The sequence below is a fragment of the Lepidochelys olivacea genome, assembly GCF_965140295.1.
Source record: "Lepidochelys olivacea isolate rLepOli2 genome assembly, chromosome: 13".
Taxonomy (NCBI): Eukaryota; Metazoa; Chordata; order Testudines; family Cheloniidae; genus Lepidochelys; species Lepidochelys olivacea.
Window position 1 is genome coordinate 33,742,595 of NC_140423.1, and position 22,456 is coordinate 33,765,050.

Here is a 22,456-nt window from a genome sequence, read left to right on the forward strand (position 1 = left end):
AGGTCATTGGCACCTACATGTACCATGGCCACTGGCTCCTCCCCAGCACTACACATAAGTCTATCTAGATGCCTCAAGAGATCCGCAACCTTCGCGCCAGGCAGGCAAGTCACCATATGGTTCTCCTGGTGATCACAAACCCAGCTATCTATGTTTCTAATGATCAAATCTCTCATTACTAACACCTGCCTTTTCCTAATGACTCGAGTTCCCTCCCCCAGAGAGGTAACCTCAGTGCGAGAGGATTCTTCTTTCAGTTAAGAGCTCTAGGGCAGCAGCAGTGTGAAATAATACTCCTTTTTGGCAATTTAATATGCCTGACTTCCCTCTCTGTCTGGCTTTACGCCGCCATCCACTGTGACTCAATTATCTTCACTTAAGTTACTAATTTTCATCAGATGAAGTGAGAGGAGAATCAATGCCATGGAAATTCAAGTTATCCAACCCCACACACCCCTCTATCCATCCTACCATACCCATCCATCCATCCAGAGGCAGGAGGAGATATATGGATCCAGGTCACTGTGAGAGCCAGGAGCAAGCCATGAAGGGGGCGGTTAGTTATTTGCACTTGTGCAAAGCTCCCAAGACTTCTCCATGCCCACAAACTGCAGGCAGCATTTTACAACCACTTGACACAGAGGTAAATAATTACACAAATTGGACAGTCATGCACACTCAAGCCTTGACTTCTAACAGATGCTGCAGCAATGAGCACGTCATAAGAATCCATCGAGAATTGTATATAGATTAGAATATGTTACTTAATGCAAAATAAGGTGGGGGCTGGGACATATTAAAAATCTAAAAGAAAAAAATAACCAGTAATTGTTGGTAACTCTGGATGGAAGGAGCAACTTCAGTGCTAAGCAGAAGCCGTAGGGGAAATAGCACTGACCTGAAACACCAGGGTGTTTGCAGCTTGAAGTAATGACCTCTTATTTCGAGGGCTGGATGACCAGGATTCAGGTCCCAGAGCTCAGATTCATCTCTGTATTTTCTCCACAACATGGATTCTCTCACTAAAGAGCCTAACGTCCCAGGAGCTGGGACTGGATGGCAGGGGATAGATCACTTGGTAATTGCCCTGTTCTGTGCATTCCCTCTGGGGCACCTGGCATTGGCCACTGGCAGAAGACATGATACTGGGCTAGATGGACCATTGGTCTAATGCCATATGGTTGTTCTTAGTATGAGCACAAGCCACAATCTCATGTGGAAGAACATGCTCCTTATAAAGTAGAGATGCTTGCTCATATTGGTACCTTTTCAGGAGAAGACTGTATCTCTCCTGACAGGGTTTGTGAAAGAGATTTAAATGACCGAGTCTGCAGAGTTATTTCTATGTCTTTTGTGTAGATGGCACAAACAACAGCCCTGATGCAGACAACTTTCTAAGTCACATGAGCTCTCTCTGCTGATATCTCATCACTGGGGATGGTCAAAAACAATCCTGAGAAATACTTTTCTGAAGGAAATTTGGGATTTTAACTATGGGACAATTTCACACAAATTGTTGGCTTTCCTCAAAAGGTTTTGATTTTTTTTTTTAAATTGGAAAACCTAAAAAAAAGAAAAAAAAGCCCAGAAATTAGGTTTTGGACCAATGGATAGTGGGTTAAGTAACTTTTCAGCTAAAGTTTTTTGGCTTTTCAAACATTTTTTTTTTTAGTTTTCAGCAGAAAACAATTTTTTTGTGGATGATAAATTGAAATTTCAATCAAAAAAACATTCTACGGGGACAAAAGAACTCCTGCTAGTTTTACTGCTGATATTAAAATTATAATGTATTATTTGCATTGTGCAATCAGCAAAGATCCCCAGTCATGGCCCAGAACCCCATTGCACTAGGTGCTGTACAAACACAGGATGAGCTGATTGCTCTCAATGGCTGAAATGTAACTTTGACTCCTGTTATGTCCCAGAGCAGGCTAACCGGCCTCACTCCAGCTGTCCTTATTCACACCAGCACCTCTAACCACTAGGCAACAGACTCATTCTCTTTGTCGTTGCTCTGTCTCTCTCTCTCTCTCTCTGGCCCATGGGCTCTTTATTTATTTATCCTCAGTGGAATAACTTCAACAGGAGAGAATTCATTGAATGCTAGATCACAGCCAAAGTGAAAGGAGAGCTGCGGCCATTAGCTTCAGTGGAGTTAACTCCTGAGTTATTTATACCCAGCGCAAAGTCTCATGCCTGTTCCATTTACTGTTTGATATATTCTCCTGCTCACACTCACCTGCTGCTTTACCTTGATGAATTCAGGGAGGGCTAATCCAGCAGGGAAAGGATCTGGGGCCACCCTGGAGATCAGTTTAAAATAACATTAAATGCCAAGGTCCTGAGAACAATCCAGGATCTGTATTCATTGGCTTTTCAAACAGATTTCATTCTGCTCGCAGGGTGTCTCTGAAAGCTCTGTGTTTGCAATCCCACCTCCAGTTGGACTGAGCTCACAAGTGTCAGATCTGTAAGCACATGCCATACTGCCGGTGCTGAAGAACCAGCTCCAACAGCTGAAAGTCTGCAGAAGACTCATAGTTTATACATGATCTAGTCACTAGAGGGGGACAAACAGCCTGACAAGGCTACCGTGGGTTATGCAATGCCCCAGACTGCAGGAGCTCGTGCCAAGCAGCAGAGACCAATGTCAGTTCAAATCCCTCTGGGGCCAGCACTTTGTCACTCCGTTTGCTTCTTCTCAGCCAGATGGATGAAGAGGGTCAGACTTGAGCATTTGCAACATGCGGCTCTTAACATCATGAATATTTGAGTCTTCATGTTCATATTGGTACCCTGCACCCAGGGGAAATTGGAAAATTTGGGGAAAAAATGGAAATGTTGGAAAAAAATTGGTGACATGATTCTGTTCCCCGTTACATCTGTATGAAACTGGACCGATTCCAGTGACTAGAATGGATTGGAACAGAAAACTCATCATTACTCCTCTTCTTTTCTTTCATTTTTATCTGGTTTTTAAATCAGAATTTACCAGTGAAAAACATGATCAAAATGTTCCATTTATCCAAAATATTGGTTTCTGTTAAAAAAGGTGCTAACTATTTCAACAACATTTTCAATAACATTTTCACAAAACATAAAACCTAGAATTTAGAAATTAAAATGATTCCTCCCCCACAAAACTAGGTTATCATTTTTCTAACCCCTCTATGTATCAAAGGCCCAATAGCATGATAAGAGCTAGGGGAGATGGCTTTTACCACAGGTGTTAGGTGCTTGTGCTTTTGCAGGCTATTTCTAGGATGGAGGCACTGTGTGCAAATGCTGTGATGTTATAGGCTTTATTGATTGAACATTAATTGTGCAACAGGAGACAAAGGCATCTGGCATCACACAGAGCAGAGACTGATTGAGCAATAATTCACAACAGCAAGCAAAGAATGATTTATACCAAGAGAGAATTTTTCTTTGACTAATGCGCAGAATCAGAATTCCTCGACTAAAGTGCAGTCACATCATGGGCTTAACTAACAAGCTAGGGACTAGTGCTTTCATAGCAGAAGCTGAGACTCCTCTCCCCACTGTGATCCCAAATAATGACATTTTCCAGCCAGGTGACAATTCTGTAGTTTTCAGAATCTACTGGGTGGCTTTAATGTATACAGGACATAGATGAAAAAGTCTTCTTAAGACCTTGCCTTCTTGCTGGAGCAAGCCACAATGTGTTTGATCTCTTGCAGAATCTTGTCTTTGTTGTTCGACACATTCATCCTGGCTGACTGAAGGAGTTTTTGTACGTCTCCCTCGTTGTAGAGAAAGCGAACGGGGCTGAATCTAATTCTCCATTCCTTCACATAGCCTGAAAGCAAAGAGAGAGAAGATGTGAATATGTTTTTAGGATGAGGATATTAATGTTACTAATGTAGTGTTAATAACAACTACGATTATTTTTAGGACTGAAAACACAGGTAGATATCTTTATGGATATTTCAAAGATTCACATTTAAAATAGTTAAAATTAAAACAATGGATGGGATATAGGGCCAGATTTTCAGAGGTATTTAGGTGTGGAAAGATAGGCGACAAGTGAGATTTTTGAAAGCACCTGTGTAGGTTAGATAGGTTAGGTGCCTAATTCACTCAGGCACTTTGTAAATCCCACTAGGTGTCTAGCTGCATCTATAGGCACCTAAATACCTTTAAAAATTGAAATGTTCACAGTTCAGTGCAGAAAAAACAAAACAAACCAGAGGCTAGTAACAAACATCCCATATGGCAGATAACTCCATAACTACCTCCTCTGTGATTTCTCCCAACTTCCTCTTAAGTTTCTATCACTGGCTACTCTAAGACAGGACACCAGACGAGATGAATGTGACTTATTTTCCCAATCCCTGTGTCCCTTTGCTACACTACCCCAGCGCAAACCAGACTCAGCTGTATTTAAGTCACCCACGTAAGTGAAATAAGAGTGAGGCCAGGAGCCTTTAAGAAAGTTGGCGTGACATGAAAGTTACCCGGGCAATTCACTTTGTTGAAAAGTGGGAGATGCATGACAGTAGGAGCACCCTCTCCTCTGAAGATGTAGCAGTCAGACGGGTTATCTGTGTCTTGGAGCAAGTTCTCGTCCACCTTAGGAAATGGGATGTGGTTATCTTCACAGTATTTGGCAGCTTGCTTGAGTGTCTAAGAACGAGGGAAATGTGATTGTTTTATTTAAAAGAACCACAGAATGTCAAATACTCAAGACCAGGTAGTTCAAAACACAAGAAGTCTAACTTTCTCTCTGAGGCCTCTAATAAATTGACTAAGCAGAAAATCTTGTGGAAACCAGACCCTCTGCTCTTGGGATAGGAAGAATGTTTGCGTAGCAATACATGGCTGTCTACACAGAGACTCCCTGGCTGGGATTTCCAAAAAGCTAAAAGGAGCAAGAATTACCTCCTTGGGAAAGTCAATAGGAGCTGTGATTGAGACTTCTGCATTAGGGTAGTTATAAAATAGACTAGCGAATGAATATTAAAAACAGGTATGATTTGTTGATTTAAGGATTTGTTGATTTAAGTTACTAATGGTTACTTACGGCACCACAGCCATAAGCCTGGATCAAACATGGCACATTGAGTCCAGCATCCTGGCACAGAGCTAGAAGCTTCACAGCAGCCCACAGCTGTTCCACAGGGATAGATCTGAGTGGTTCAGTAGGACCCGAAAGGAGAGCTCTGTGTAAGCTCGAAAGCTTGTATCTCACGATAAAAGATGTTACCTCACCCAGCTTGGTTCAGTAGGAGACATTTTCCTCTATGGCTGAATATTCACCCCTGTACTCATCACATCAAAGCTCAAGGCCGCTAAAGGTTCATCTTTCAGTTTACAGATTTCCTTCCCTGTGGTCACTATGTGGTAGGTTTTCAAAGTCACCAAATCTGTTGCCTGACTCCCATTGATTAAGGCACCAAACTGTCCATTGTGCATTTGAAAATCTCCTTCAACAGAGATCCATTGGGCCATGTCACAAAAATACTAGATTTGGCTCAAGTCTGCTGACCAACTTCCTACTTGGATGATTGGATTCTTTCCACTAAACATTCCCCCAGCAGGTTCAGAAGGGTCTGGGATTCTTTGCTCCCTTCCTGTCCTGAACTGTTCTCCATCAATTAAGTAAAGAAAATAATATTTGTTTTTTTAAAGATTCTAAACTCCTTTTTTGGACTCTTATCTCATGGGGTCAGGGCCAACAGATTTTTCTCTGTTCAAACATCACCCGGCACGATGGGCCCTCGATCCTAATTGGAACAACAGTAAAAATGGTAACAATGATAGAAGTTACCTTAAATGGATCACCAGGCCCATAGTCAAAGGAGAGGATCAGTTTCACTTTCCTGTCTCGGCGGAGAACCAGGGGGTAAGCACAGTTTATGGCTATGCCAGCATCAACCAAGGAGAAGATTTTATTGTTCACCAGCTCAGGGTTGCTAATACCAGCTAAAGAAATGTATCCAAAAATAGAGTTTTAATACTAAGAGATTAGAATCTGCACATGCCCAGTGATCCCAATAAGGCGTGCGAACAAGATTTATAAATAATATTCACTGCACCTGTGCTTTGGTAAAGAGTCTGTATTCTCTGCCCATTACACGGTATAGCCGCCCCTTCCCCACCCCCACTCTCTGCTGCCGCCAGTTCCCGTTATACTTAATCTTTCTTATTCTTAATCCTTCCATCCCCTGGCCATTATATAGTACACTACATAGCACTGCTGGAAGCAGTACCGATAGTTAAGTTTGACTAACACTTCCCATCACCCTGTTCCCTGTTTTCAGTTTTCTTATGAGTTCGGGTGGGGGGGATATTATATAACCGTGTAATTAAAACTATATCATAATGCCTATGCAGAAGGCAGCTTTACTGCAATTGCATGGGCAACCTTAACTCTGACCTGCCCTAATCTTTGAGTGCTTGACTTTGCAATCTTAACATAATATTTAGTACATAATACTTTAGATTGGAAGTATTCGATTTTTATCTGTCAATAAACATGGAGTTCACCCTCTCTCTCTCTCTCTATATATATATATATATATAAATCAAAGAAAATCTATTTCCACTGGTAATCAAAATGTACTTCTAGGCAAAGTAAGAAAAATGCTTCTTGAGAATGTATAGTCAAAATCCAGTGATTGAGACTTTTGAATTAGGGTAGTTATAAAATAGACTAGCGAATGAATATTAAAAACAGGTATGATTTGTTGATTTAAGGATATTTATTTTGTATATTTTGACATGTGATGTTGACAATTTGTGTTTTAATGGTAAAGAAAGATTTCACTTTTTGACTCTCAGTAGCTACTGTCATTAAACAATCGTTTGAGTCTCCCTGTAGATTTCAGTAACTGTGAAGATTTAAATCAATAAAAATAAAAAAAAAGTTTGAAATCCACAATTTCATGCAACTGTGAAAATTTAAGTTAATAAACATTTTTTAAAAATGCTTAAAAATAAACATTGATATTGTCCGTCAAAATTTGTAAAAAAAAAAAAATTAAATTCTTCCAATCCTAAAAATACTGTATAGGAAGACAACTTTTTCCTATAGGTTTCTGTGTGATGTATTTACTGTCAAAACAGGCCCCTAGGAAAGAGACATCCATACCACAGAGTCACTAATCTGTATTTTACTTACAGAATTTGTAAAGAAAGTTACTATTGGTTCCCCATTTCCAGTGCAAGAGATCGTGAGTGGTTTTAGAGAACATCCTAGTTAAATCCACTGCTGAGCCTGTTAAAGGGCACAAATCAGAATTAAAATATCAGAGCTATGTATTACAACATATTCAGGAACTTCTGAAAATCAGAGTTTCTCTGATCTCGTATTTGCTAGTATAGCCAAGGAGCTGTGGGAAAAATTATGATGTGTCTTTTATGGAGCAGAAACTGCAAAGCAAAGCAGATTCTAAGGAAAGTAAAGAGAACTCTTTCCTGAGACACAGAGAAGCTGTGGCATTCCCAGCATCCTGGATCCCACACTGTGCCCCATAATGACCCACCCATGCTTCTCTAATTAAGATGCCAAGTTCTCCCCTTCACAAAACACCTGCTGGAAGTTATAAATCATTTCCTATATTCCACCATGTGAGATATTGTAGCCTAGTTCTGTTAGCTGCTGAATTGAGCTGTGTAAATAACGGATTGTTCGGTTCCATGGCTAAACAAACAATTGTAATTTAAAAAAAAAAAGATTTTTTTTTTCAAATTTTTCAGCGAATAGAAAAAGTAAAAAAAAAAAATCATTTAAGGTAGAATGAAATGTTTGGCTTGACTCACAATGAAACATTTCATTTTGTTTTTTGAGATTTTAAAGGTGTTTTTTAAGTGAAATTGAACACAATTTCTAAATAAAAAGTCTGTTTTAAACCAAAACATTTCACTTTGAAAATGTTGATATGAAATGTTTTGTGTTTGCTTGAAGTGCTTGGGAAATCTCAGCTCAGGAATAAGGGTTGGTGCACGTCTTCTCCATGTTGAGGGAGGGGCAGACTGGGTTATAATGACTGGTCAGGCTTCTGATCAGGGCAGGATGGTACAGTTGAGGTGTCCTAGGCTGGGGATCTGGGGGGCATTGGCTGGAGCCTCTCAGTTCTTGGTTCACGAGAAGCATTCATGTCACTCAGCTGGGGGTGTCCCTGCCTGTGGATGGCTGCGTAAGTGCAGTACCTGGAGGGCTTAGCAGCTTGTCACAGCATCACAGTGAGCAAGGGAGCCCAGGCTGGTAAGCAAGAGAGCCTAGCGGTACCCCAGTTCCAGGTTGCATCCCAGGGAACCCATCACACACACACAGCCAAAGCAGCCAAAATGGACAAAATCAATATGAGCCTCCTCTCCCGATAATCATTTTGAGTAAGTCTAAACATTTTGGCCAACACAAAATGGGCTTTAGATGCCTAAATGCTTTTGAAAATACACCCAGACACCTCAATACCTTTAAAAATCTGATGCTAAGTGACTTAGGAGCATAAGTCCCACTGAAAGTCAACAGGGCTTGTGCTCTGATTCCCTTTACGTGCCTTTTGAAAACCCACCATACATCTGTCATGGTGTGACAGGCCCACATCTGTAAGGCAGGAATAATCATGTTACCCCAGCTGAAATGACATTCTGAAAACACATTCATCGACATTGGTGAAGGAGCCGAGAAACTTTTGTAAAGGGCACAACACAAAACTCTACACATAAATAGGGCTAGTCCAGAACTGCTTTGTCCTGAGCAGAAGTCTGTCAAAAACTGATTATGTGAAAATTATTATTCACGAGGCAGGTTGTACAAGAGCCGAGGGATTTGTTTAATTCAGAAGTGCACTCGGCGTTAGTCTCTTCTCACAAAGACGCCAATAACACCTCATGCAGCCCGTGTATGAGAGGAGATTCAAATTCACACTTACCTATGCCAGTCACCACTTCTCCAATAATTGAACAGTCCGTAATACCTGAAAAATATATTTGGATTATCAGTCACTGACCATAATACAAATCACCTAGGAAACAAAATTCAGGGCACAATGAGTAAGGCCAAGTTAACATTTCCTGCAGGTTGTATCATGAGAAAGAAAAAAAGTGGTGGAACTATGTCTAATATACAGTATCTTCAATTCTTCTATAAATCTGTGTCGGTACCTTGCCACTTTTTCCTTTGCAATATATCTAAACTTACCCTTTGGCTAAAATCCTTTTCCCAGGCTCCACCATCTCTGTGAGCATCTCTGTAGCTTCCCTAATGCACAAAGACCTTCCCCCAACACACACCACACTCCAATCTGTCCACATTATAGCTGCTAAAATGACCTTTGCTTGGATTCTGATTAGCCAGTGTCCTCTTTGAATCTCTCCACTGCGTCCTCCTTGCATATTAGAGGTTAAAATTCTCTTCCTCTTTTACAATGCCCTCTTGCAATTTCATTCTTGACTACTTGGACAGGATTCTAATTCTGCTTCTGGCTTTGCTAAAAGCTTTTTCTGTGACATTTGAGAAGTCACTTAGGCTAGGCTGTGCAAGGAAGTTATTACTTATACCCCACTGAAAGTCAGTTTTAACTTGTTTAGAGTCAGTTGAATTTCCCAACTTTATTTCTGATTGAACCCTCACTTTCCCATCCTGAATTTTCTTAAGGTTCTTCCAGTGACCATCAGAGAGTTGCCTACATTAATAAAGAAATATGAGCTTCCCACGAGGCTTTGGTGCTGAGCACACACTTAGAAAACAGAGAACGTTACTCATGAGGATCATTTATGTCATTAACAATCTGGATATGATTATTCTCTCAGGGAGGAGCAGATCAGAAGCAATTCCACAGCTGTCAATGCAGTGCTGCTATAATGAAAATGTGTTAGCTGTCACTTTACTTGTAAGGGGTTTCCTGGTGATGATTGTAGGCTACAGGGGCTCTGAAGGAGGCATGTGATCAAGGTTTCTCAGCAGTCATTCTACAAAAAGCCAGCCTAGATCAAGGTGGAGACAGTTGTTCCTCTCTGCCATAGGGAGCAGCCTGCTTTTTCTCTGTTTTTGTTTTCTGTGTGTGAAGTTTCTGGATTTTAATTCCTCAAGGGCTTCTTTTCCATGGGTCCAGATGATGAAGATGTCATCAATATAGCACAAGTAGAGTAGGGGCATTAGGGGATGAGAGCTGAGGAAGCATTGTTCTAAGTCAGCCATAAAAATGTTGGCATACTGTGGGGCCATGTGGGTACCCATAGCAGTGCCGCTAATTTGAAGGTATACATTCTCCCCAAATGTGAAATAGTTATGGGTGAGGACAAAGTCACAAAGTTCAGTCACCAGGTTTGCCGTGACATTATCGGGGATACTGTTGCTGATGGCTTGTAGTCCATCTTTGTGTGGAATGTTGGTGTAGAGGGCTTCTACATCCATAGTGGCCAGGATGGTGTTTTCAGGAAGATCACCGATGGATTGTAGTTTCCTCAGGAGGTCAGTGGTGTCTCGAAGATAGCTGGGAATGCTGGTAGCATAGTGCCTGTGGAGGGAGTCTACATAGCCAGACAATCCTGCTGTCAGGGTGCCAATGCCTGAGATGATGGGGCGTCCAGGATTTCCAGGTTTATGGATCTTGGGTAGCAGATAGAATACCCCGGGTCAGGGTTCCAGGGGTGTGTCTGTGCGGATTTACAACCTATCCTGAAGGACGACCCATCACTCTCACAGATCTTGGGAGACAGGCCAGTCCTTGCCTACAGACAGCCTCCCAACCTGAAGCAAATATTCACCAGCAACCACACACCACACAACAGAACCACTAACCCAGGAACCTATCCTTACAACAAAGCCCATTGCCAACTGTGTCCACATATCTATTCAGGGGACACCATCAGAGGGCCTAATCACATCAGCCACACTATCAGAGGCTCATTCACCTGCACATCCACCAATGTGATATATGCCATCATGTGCCAGCAATGCCCCTCTGCCATGTACATTGGTCAAACTGGACAGTCTCTACGTAAAAGAATAAATGGACACAAATCAGACGTCAAGAATTATAACATTCAAAAACCAGTCGGAGAACAGTTCAATCTCTTTGGTCACTCGATTACAGACCTAAAAGTTGCAATTCTTCAACAAAAAAACTTTGAAAACAGACTCCAACGAGAGACTGCTGAATTGGAATTAATTTGCAAACTGGATACAATTAACTGAGGCTTGAATAGAGACCTGGAGTGGATGGGTCATTACACAAAGTAAAACTATTTCCCCACGTTTATTTCCCCCCCTACTGTTCCTCAGACATTCTTGTCAACTGCTGGAAATGGCCCACCTTGATTATCACTGCAAAAGGTTCCCCCAACCCCCCGTTCTCCTGCTGGTAATATCTCACCTTAAGTGATCACTCTCGTTACAGTGTGTATGGTAACACCCATTGTTTCATATTCTCTGTGTATATAAATCTCTCCACTGTATTTTCCACTGAATGCATATGATGAAATGAGTTGTAGCTCACGAAAGCTTGTGATCAAATAAATTTTTTAGTCGCTAAGGTGCCACAAGTACTCCTTTTGTTTTTTAAAAGTAATATTACATTGTAGCCTTCTAGCAAGAGTATTTAATGTTTTTTTTTTATCTAACTTCCCTGTTTGAATGCTGTGAACATAATAGCAATTATAGCTGTAGGGTCAGGGCCAGAGATCCAGGAATACATAAACTACCAGGGGAAAAGTTATGTGGTGAAGATCCTCCTGACTCACCCTATAAAGCACCTTCCATAGCACCTGAAAATGTCATAGGAGTTTCCAGTCATTTCACACAGCCACAGACAAGAACACAAACATCTAAGGGCTGGCGTAGACCTAAAACATAGGTTGACTTAGTTACTTTACTCAGGGCTGTGAACAAGCCACACCCTGAGAGATGTAGCTAGACTGACCTAAGCCCCAGTATAGATACCACTAGGTTGATGGAATAATTCTTCCTTCAGCCTAGCTACTGCCTCTCGAGGGGGTGGTTTAACTACGGCGATGGAAAAACCCCTACTGTCGTTGTAGGATGTATTCACAATACAGTACAACAGCACCATAGCTGTGCCACTGTAGCATCTGTAGTAGTACAGACAAGCCCTAAGAAACAATACTCCGATTACAACAAAGAAATTCATCATTAGCCCAAGGACAAAAATATTAGTTGAAATACCACAGGCTAGAATCTTCCCTCCTCTACCGCTAATCTGGATCGTCCAACATTTTGCCAGGGTTTTTTTTCCTTTTCATCTTATGAAAAATTATCTCTTCCTGAGTGTGCACATGGCTAAAATCAGTGCCCAGACTTTATCATTTCCCCTCTCAACTACTGCATCCTCTTCCTCTATTGCTTCCACTATATATTTATTAATCCCTCTCTCGGAGGTTCAAAGTTTTACCCCTAATATCATCTTCCTCGACTGGCAATATAGACACATCAGCATTAGGGCTGATGGAAAGTATTCTGTCAAAACTGTTTTAGCTGCAAAATTAGGGTGTGAGGTGTTTGCGTTCTCAGGGATATTTTTATGAAAATCCCCAAAATTTCAATGAAAACAGAAATTTTATATTTTATATGTTTAAAATAATTCCATTTAATCAAAAAAGCTATTTTTCACACACACATGACCTGGTCTACTTTGTTGATTAGCACCATTGTGAATTCAATAAATAAAAAAATATATATTTATATATTTTCTTCTTGAGCCACCATTTGTCAAGCAGAAAGTATGAGTGTTAATATTTATTGTAATGGATAACTAATAATTACAACATGATCAGCCCAATCCAGGTACAAATCAGAACCAAAATGACTGCTGTAAAGTAGAACAGGTACTTTACACACTTCCAGGAATATATTGCTATACTGAAACATATTAATAGCTGCCATAAGTGATTTCTTTGATCTGAAGACCACCACAGGCCTTTTCAGTGGGTCTGCCATGCATCCTTCAGACTCGTCAGAAGACACATATAAATCAGGCTACTTGGGAAACGGTTTTCCCGTTCCACAAGAATTTTGGAGATTTCCAACATTTTCCTGTCTCGAATTGAGACAAATTGTCAAAATCTCAAATTGTTTTGCAAATCAACATACCTCACTGTAAAAATCAGTTCCGATCAATTGAAACTTTTCATTTAAATTATTTTGAAATGTTTCATTTTGACTTTGAACTTTTAAAACGTTTCCCTTATTATAAATGACATTGAATTTCAAAATGAAAAGTCATTTTCAACTGAAAAAAAAAGAATTTTTTGATTTAAAATATGCCAAAACAGAATTTTTCAACAATTTTGAAATTAATTTTTTCAACTTTATTTAGTTCGGATGTTAATCAAAATTGTCCCTTTCCAATGAACAGTTTCAGTTTTAGCAAAGTGGCTGAAAACCCCCCAACATTTTGTCAAAAACTTCCCAATCAGCTCTACAATTAAGAACATAAGAATGGTCACACTGGGTCAGATCAAAGGCCAATGCCAGGTGCTTCAGAGGGATCAAACAGACCAGGGCAATCACTGAGTGATCCATCCTCTGTTGCCCATTCCCACCTTCTGGGAATTACACCCTTTTAGCAAAACAAATGCATACAGTGGAGAGTGTTTACTGCCACAGGTCAGAGTTCAGCCATGCATCCTGAGGGGTTTCTCTGTTTGCAGATGCAGAGGCCACAATACTCGTTGAAGCCTGGATATCTCACAGGAAGAAAGCCAAGAGAAGGAGTTGTGAATGTGACCCTGAGAGGAAGCTCAGAGATAGAGCTACTTGGCACAGAGCCCACTGGAGTGGCAGATTTGGGGATCTGACCAAGGAAACTGCTGAGTTTTTTGTTTCTACTCTGTTCAGGGTGACAGGATTTAGTGTACATATTTTGTAAATAAAGGAAGTTAGATAAAATATAGATGATACCAGTCAGGTATTTTTCCTCTTAACAAAATGGCCCGGAAGGTCCCAAATATTAGCTAACAACTCAGGACAAAACAGGCAGCCATATGTATATACTTACCGGCTTCTGATTCAAGAGAGGGTGCTGGAAACCCTTCCAATGTTCCTTCCGAACCACCTGAAAATGTCATTAGGATTATCCATCATTTCATATAGCCAGGGACAATCATATAATCTACTGGGAAGCAACATTCAGATTACAGTGATCAGGGCCAAGTCAATATCTTCAAGTTTCATAAGAAACAAAATTGGTAGCAATGAGAAGAAATACAATTATCTTTTAGCTGAAACAGCTTTTCAACCAAAAAAAAAAAAAAGAAAAGAAAAAGAAACCTAATGAATATTTCTACACAGCAACATTTTTGGGGGGTTATTTTTCCATTGGTTTAATGAATAACCAGAATATCAAAACTTATTTTTTCAGTAAATTTGTTTTGGTTTTGGTAAAAACAATTTTTTTTCCAGAAAATTTGTAGTGAAATATTTTTGATTTCTGGTATTTCGATGCTCAATCAATACATTGTTTCCCTCTCAAAAAGAAGACTTTCCCCCGTCATGATGGGAATGATCCTTTTCAGACATCAGCACTACAGTGTAGCACCATTCACTTCTCTCTCGCCTCACCACACAAGCACATATGCTAACTAATTCCACTTGTGTCATTGGAGTGAACATGGACTATAATGACCTACTTTCGTCATCCATTGCGAATGCTAAACATGATTCTTTTTTTCCCTTAAAGATGCCAAAGAATATATCTGAAAAAAAAAAACAATTAGGAGAGTCAGCCATTTCACAGTTCATTGACAATAATTCAGTCCTTTAGGAAATAACATTTAGGTCACAATGAATGTTCAATAAGGATAAGTGCAGGGTCCTGCACTTAGGACGGAAGAACCCAATGCACAGCTACAGACTAGGGACCGAATGGCTAGGCAGCAGTTCTGCGGAAAAGGACCTAGGGGTGACAGTGGACAAGAAGCTGGATATGAGTCAGCAGTGTGCCCTTGTTGCCAAGAAGGCCAATGGCATTTTGGGATGTATAAGTAGGGGCATAGCGAGCAGATCGAGGGACGTGATCGTTCCCCTCTATTCGACATTGGTGAGGCCTCATCTGGAGTACTGTGTCCAGTTTTGGGCCCCACACTTCAAGAAGGATGTGGATAAATTGGAGAGAGTCCAGCGAAGGGCAACAAAAATGATTAGGGGACTGGAACACATGACTTATGAGGAGAGGCTGAGGGAGCTGGGATTGTTTAGCCTGCAGAAGAGAAGAATGAGGGGGGATTTGATAGCTGCTTTCAACTACCTGAAAGGGGGTTCCAAAGAGGATGGCTCTAGGCTGTTCTCAATGGTAGCAGATGACAGAACGAGGAGTAATGGTCTCAAGTTGCAGTGGGGGAGGTTTAGATTGGATATTAGGAAAAACTTTTTCACTAAGAGGGTGGTGAAACACTGGAATGCGTTACCTAGGGAGGTGGTAGAATCTCCTTCCTTAGAGGTTTTTAAGGTCAGGCTTGACAAAGCCCTGGCTGGGATGATTTAACTGGGAATTGGTCCTGCTTTGAGCAGGGGGTTGGACTAGATGACCTTCTGGGGTCCCTTCCAACCCTGATATTCTATGATTCTATGATTTAGGAGAAAAAATATAGTGATGAAATTATAGCACATCCATTTCTGTCCACTCCCCACCAAGCTTGTCACAAAATCTCTACCTTGTCACTATTTTCTTCATCCTATATTGAACATCCACTTAGCATGGCACGGTGTCCCCCCCGGAGGTGATTGGGACACTTCCAGATGTCACCTTTATTTATGGTTGAACTAGAGGTGGACAAAGTGACACTTGGAGTGGGAGTAGTTTATATATCCCTTCCTCTATGTCTATATGGCTCAAACCATCATCTAGGCCTCATTACCCCCATTTGATTCATTGACTCATTAAATAAGGGGTTTTTAAACATATAAAATTGTAAAACTATAGCGGATGGAAACATTTTGATCAACATATTTTTTCTGTCTGAAAATGTGGTTCATCAGAGTTGAAATCTTCCATAAGACTATGTCAGTTTTGAACTTTAAAAAAAAAAAAAAAAAAAAAAAGTCCAGTCGGAAACTCTGAAAGGAAACAAACAACAAATCAAGGCAATCTGACACTTTATTTCACGTTTTAGAAATATTTTTTTCCTATTTTTGGTGTTTGGATTGTCACTCTATTTTATAACCTTTTTCTCCCTTTTTCTTGTTCCACACCTTCTTCTTATTTTTTTTAAACTCACTGGAGAAAGTCGGGGTGGGAGGATATAAAAAGACATGAGAAATGTCATGAGTAAAACCCAATTTTTCACACTTCTTTTACTATTTCCAACTAGAAAAAATTGACTATTTTTCCCACCAAAAATTGTGGTTTTCTGATCTCCCCTAATAAAAATTAAGAAGAGTCAGGTATCAGCCAGTCTAGAACCTCTTCCATAAATTAAAATAGAATAAATAAATAAATAAATTAGTCTGCAGAACACAAAACACCCTCGCCCTCAGCAGCATACACACAGAGATGCCCTGTGGAGTGTGCTGTAAAAGTCCCTAGAGCTGGGTTATTTCAGACAAGTGCAGGAAGCTGGTTCTGGAGCTGATGAAGAAGACACCACTCTAGAGCAGTGGTTCCCAAACTTGTTCCACCGCTTGTGCAGGGAAAGCCCCTGGCACGCCAGGACGGTTTGTTTACCTGCCGCGTCCGCAGGTTCGGCCGATCGCAGCTCCCACTGGCCACAGTTCGCCGCTCCAGGCCAGTGGTGGCTGCTGGAAGCGACGCGAGCTGAGGGACGTGCTGGCCGCCGCTTCCAGCAGCTCCCATTGGCCTGGAGCAGTGAACCACAGCCACTGGGAGTCGCAATTGGCCGAACCTGAAGATGCAGCAGGTAAACAAACCAGCCGGCCTGCCAGGGGCTTTCCCTGCACAAGCAGTGGAACAAGTTTGGGCACCGCTGCTCTAGAGGATCCCATCCGGCAGGACATACTACTGCAGTGCCTTTTTTATAAGGCACCTGTTTTGTTTAAGTTCAGGACCTGGACTCTGACTCCAGTGTGCTATGAGGACAGAAATTGTCATACCTTTTATGACTTTTTCATTTTCTGCTTTGCTGCCAATGCAACTTCCCCACAAACCTGAAAAGAAGAAGAAAAAGAGTATAAAATGATTTGACTCTCTGTTTACTAGGACAGGCTCTGCTTAGGGCTGATCAACATATTTTTTTCTAATTATTTTTCAATAGAAAATTGGAGTTTCGACAAAAAGAAAATTTCAAAGAAAATGCCTGCTTTTATCAATTTTTTTTTCATTAGAAAGCTGAGTTTTTATTTTTATTTATTTATGGTTGAAAATTGAAATGTTTTTGGTTTTCAGAAGGTTTTGGACAAATGTGTTTTGGTTTTCACTGGTTTGCCACTGAATTTTTTTATTGTTCAGGGGTTGTTTTTTTTAGTGTTGTTTTGTTTTATGAAATGTCATACATTTCCACTGAAAATGTTGATAACAATTATATAATATTACATTTTCCACATTTCACTCATTGTTCTGTTCACTCCCTCTGAAGCATCTTGCACTGGCCACTGTCAGAAGCCAAGACACTGGACTAGACAGACCATTGGTCTGACCCAGTATGGCTGTTCTTACGTTTTTATTGAAATGAAATGTTTTGATTTACCTGAACCAAAATGTTTTTTGGATTTTTAGTTTGTGAAATTTTTTGAGATTTTGACTTTCTGTTCTAATTCAGGAAAGGAATTTCTATTGATAACGCGGAATTTTTCCCAGCACAGGAAAACTGTTTTCTGCCCAGCTCAACTATCTATATAAAAGCTCGATGTTATTATGTAGGGCATTCGTTGGGTGTTAGAAGAGGTGAGTGAATGGAAGGAGGGATGAGAGGGGAAATGTAGATGGAATGAGAGTTGGTAGATTGTGTGGCTGGACACACTCCACACTGCTCTATAATATATGTAAATATTACTCCATTTTAGAATTACATGGTTGATTTGCGATATCTAGCCATTTAACCAGCATCAGTTCTCTCTATCTGCAGGGACATGAGTATTCACCTTGCAGGTAACTCATATTTTCCTCTTCTTTCTGATTCTTGAGCACCCCATTCTTGTATTCACTTCCAAAGTATTCCATGGGTACACTTGCTCCATAGCCAAGGAAACTGGCTTCATGGGGGGTGAACTCGAACCAGGTTTCTGAAAAATAAAAACAAAGAGTTTAGAAACATGCCCAGCAATAGTTTTATGGTTGCAGATGAATCGCCAGGAGGTACCCATAACTCAAACAACATCTACATTAATAAAGTTTCTTCCCATCCATGTTGTCCCATCTTCACATCCACTCTTGACTCCTATTCACATTCTGTATGAAGCTATTGGTCTGCACCTCCCAATCCCACACCACCCGTGTCTCAGTTCAGAGTTCTTACCACTGAAGCTGAGTAAATAACGCAATTTTATTTCAGGGGCTGAACCAAAAACTCTGGAGAAATATCCAGTTTGGTTCAAACTGAAAAAAAAAATCTATATTGTTGCCAAATTAAAAAAGTTTTAAAAAATCATTCTGAGTTGACCCAAAGTGAAACTTTGTTTTGTTTTATTCATTTCAAGTCACAGAAAACATTTTAGCCAATTCATTTTTTCCCTCCTTGATTCAGCTGTTTTCACTTATTTTTAATGGTCACATTTAAAATTTGAAAGACCCATTTTAAATTGAAAAGTAGAAACAAAATGATTTTGCTCTTTAGAAATTTTTTTCCCAACTGAAATTATCCATCATATTTAAAGTGAGCTCAACAAACAGGGATTCTGAAAATGCAGTTTTCGGTGAAAAATCAATGTAATTGAAAAAAATTCTCCTAGCTCTACTTGATCACCCCTTTTGCTCCACCACTGAACTCCCTACCTCCCCATTATCTTCTCCCATTGTCCTCTTAGTGCCATCTTTCAAGATGCCCCAGCCATGCAGAGTTCTCTTCATGTTCCAGAAAGCCCACATAATTCACTAATTCATCTGCAATTCCTCCTATTGTTTCCTACTGCATATAAATCCCTCTGAACCCTCCCCGAAATGTGTAAACCACCACCTGGTCCCAAGCTCCATCCAAAATATAAGAGAAATACCGGGCAAGTCTAGGGCTGTGCAGAAGCCGTATTTCCCATTTCGAGGGAAATTCCACAGTTTTGACATTTGTTTTTGTTCTGAATTAGTTGGGGATTGGTCCTGCTTTGAGCAGGGGGTTGGACTAGATGACCTCCTGAGGTCCCTTCAAACCCTGATATTCTATGATTCTATGAATTGGATTGAAAACAAACCAGAAAAAAATCAAAATTTCCTGCAAAAAGAAAATTTAACACAATTATGGTTTGGGTCAATCAACAAAGTTTCATTTTGATTTTGACTTTTTGCTTCAGGTTAATTTATTATTTATAAAACCTGAAATACAATAAATTTTGAATCCAAATGTCATGTTGAATCTAAAAATTGAAAGGCTTCATTTGGGTATTTTTCTAATTTTTTTTTGGTCAAAACTGACACATTCCCATGTGAAGTTTTGATTTTGTTAGAACATTTTTGACCACCTCTAATCAAGCCTAAAAGTGAATGGAGAGATGGCTGGTGAGTTTCCTGTGACATTGTTCTTTCATGCGGCTGGAATTTTGCTGTGTTATTCATGATGTTAGCTTCCCACAGGCTTGAACAGGCATAATTTTATATCAATAAATAAATATCAAATAGCATACATAAAAATATCAAATATCAAAAAACCCTAAATCAAAATAAGTAAATAAGATAATAAAGTGTATCTCCACCTAAAAAGATATACTAATCTAAGAGGAAGGGAAAAAGAAAACACACGTGAGTTTGAATTTTGCTTACAAAAAGTTTTTGCATGAAAAGTAGCCTTTTTTCAAAACCAAAACTTACTGTCAGCAGTAGAAGATGTCACCTGAGGTTTAAGGTTATGTGACATTTTCTGCCATAGTTTTTACTCAACCTTTATGCAAAAATTATATGGATTTGTTTCTCTGGTGCTTTTCTTAATGAAAATCAAGATTTTGCTAAAGAAAATAAAATTAAAGATATGTTTTTGATAAATGTCTCTGGGAGAAACAAGGGAAAAATACTGTGGAAAAAATTTATGAAACATGGAAAAAAGGCCCATTAACAACCAGACAAAGATTTAAAATTTTGAAATTTTTCACAGGTTTTTTTTTTCCATTTTTCAACCAGCTCTAAAGACAACCTTGATGTCTCTGCCTTGAGGAGTTGCATGTTGATAATAAATCACAGGCTTCTTTACACTGAGATTAGCTGGAGATTTGTGTTTTTGGTTTTACCTGGAGAGTATTCAGTTACTTTGCAGAAACTATGCTCATCCACAGCTGCATAGATGGGGTAGGGGTTATTTCCATTCTCAGACGCACCCCTCTGCTCTGACAAGTGCCCCATGTTCAGCTGTGAAGACAGGATTTTATAGGTTCAGACAAACACATGCCTAACTGAGACGATAGCTAGATGATGTGGAGTCTGCCTTCGGTTTCCCAAGTGCATAGATGAACTAAGTCAAGTAACTTCAATGAATTCAGTGGAGTCAGTCAGCATTGATACAGGTATAACTGAGAACAGCCCTTCCTCAATGGCTAAGTGGTCAAGCCATTAGCCTAGGACTTCCCCGGCAGACTCCCTGCAGGGATGGCACAATGCACAGAGATCCAGAAAATCCACTCAAATATGTTCTGGGTGGAACCCAAAACCTGTTCAGAGAGATTTCACACATCTCCCCTACACTGAACACTAAGCCCGGGTTCTGACTCAGGTGTGAGCCCAAGACCTGCTTCAATGCATGCACAAATCCATCTGACTTGGCTTAACATGCCCTCAGGACCCAGGTCTTAGGACCTTAGTCGAGGAGTGGGTCAGAACCAGAGTCTCACAGTGACTTAGGTCCAAGCCCTGTCACAGAATCATAGAATATCAGGGTTGGAAGGGACCTCAGGAGGTCATCTAGTCCACCCCCCTGCTCAAAGCAGGACCAATCCCCAGCTAAACCATCCCAGCCAGGAGGTTTTTAAGGTCAGGCTTGACAAAGCCCTGGCTGGGATGGTTTAGTTGGGGATTGGTCCTGCTTTGTGCAGGGGGGTGGACTAGATGACCTCCTGAGGTCCCTTCCAACTCTGATATTCTATGATTCTATGATTCTATGATAAGGAGATTTCACCACCTCCCTAGGTAACACATTCCAATGCTTCCCCACCCTCCTAGTGAAAAAAAGTTTTTTCTTATTATCCAACCTAAACCTCCCCCACTGCAACTTGAGACCATTACTCCTTGTTCTCTCATCTGCTACCACTGAGAACAGTCTACATCCATTCGCTTTAGAACCCCTTTTTGGGTAGCTGAAAGCAGCTATCAAATTCCCCGCCCCCATTCTTCTCTTCTGCAGACTAAATAATCCCAGTTCCCTCAGCCTCTCCTCGTAAGTCATGTGCTCCAGCCCCCTAATCATTTTTGTTGCCCTCCGCTGGACTCTTTCCAATTTTTCCACATCCTTGTAGTATGGGACCAAAAACTGGACACAGTACTCCAGATGAGGCCTCACCAATGCCGAATAGAGGGGAATAGAGTCCTTTGAGCTGCTGGCAATACTCCTGCTTATACAGCCCAAAGTGTCATTAGCCTTCTTGGCAACAAGGGCACACTGTTAACTCATCCAGCTTCTCGTCCACTGTAACCCCTAGGTCCTTTTCTGCAGAACTGCTGCCTAGACACTCGGTCCCTTATCTGTAGCAGGGCATGGGATTCTTCCGTCCTAAGTGCTGGATTCTGCACTTGTCCTTGTTGAACCTCATCAGATTTCTTTTGGCCCAATTCTCTAATTTGCCTAGGTCCCTCTGTATTCTATCCCTACCCTTCAATGTATCTACCACTCCTCCCCAGTTTAGTGTCATCTGCAAACTTGCTGAGGGTGAAATCCATGCCATCCTGCAGATCATTAATGAAGATATTGAACAAAACCGGCCCCAGGACCGACCCTTGGGGCACTCCACTTGATACCGGCTGCCAACTAGACATGGAGCCATTGATCACTACCCGTTGAGCCTAACAGTCTAGCCAGCTTTCTATCCACCTTATAGTCCATTCATTGAGCCCATATTTTTTTAACTTGCTGACAAGAATACTGTGGGAGACCATGTCAAAAGCTTTGCTAAAGTCAAGGAATAACACATCCACTGCTTTCCCCTCATCCACAGAGCAGTTATCTCATCATAGAAGGTAATTAGGTTAGTCAGGCATGACTTGCCCTTGGTGAATCCATGCTGACTGTTCCCAATCACTTTCCTCTCCTCAAAGTGCTTCAGAACTGATTTCTTGAGGACCTGCTCCATGATTTTTCCAGGGACTGAGGTGAGGCTGACTGGCCTGTAGTTGCCAGGATCCTCCTTCTTCCCTTTTTTAAAGATGGGCATTACATTAGCCTTTTTCCA

General features: G+C 40.7%; 1 protein-coding gene across 1 annotated transcript in view; it reads right to left on the bottom strand.

The window, feature by feature from the left end:
• Positions 1-3,288: 3,288 nt before the first annotated feature.
• The window catches only part of LOC311529830 (cytosolic phospholipase A2 gamma-like), a 28,926-nt gene continuing 9,758 nt past the window's right edge, over positions 3,289-22,456 (bottom strand). Inside the window, exons 5-14 of the mRNA XM_084646090.1 lie at positions 20,309-20,426; positions 18,023-18,163; positions 17,036-17,089; positions 14,617-14,682; positions 13,986-14,042; positions 8,901-8,945; positions 7,145-7,240; positions 5,792-5,946; positions 4,479-4,647; positions 3,289-3,820 (exon numbers count right to left, since the gene is read on the bottom strand). Coding sequence (XP_084502216.1) covers positions 3,648-3,820; positions 4,479-4,647; positions 5,792-5,946; positions 7,145-7,240; positions 8,901-8,945; positions 13,986-14,042; positions 14,617-14,682; positions 17,036-17,089; positions 18,023-18,163; positions 20,309-20,426 — 1,074 coding nt within the window. The 3' untranslated portion in view covers positions 3,289-3,647. The remainder of the gene's footprint in view (positions 3,821-4,478; positions 4,648-5,791; positions 5,947-7,144; positions 7,241-8,900; positions 8,946-13,985; positions 14,043-14,616; positions 14,683-17,035; positions 17,090-18,022; positions 18,164-20,308; positions 20,427-22,456) is intronic.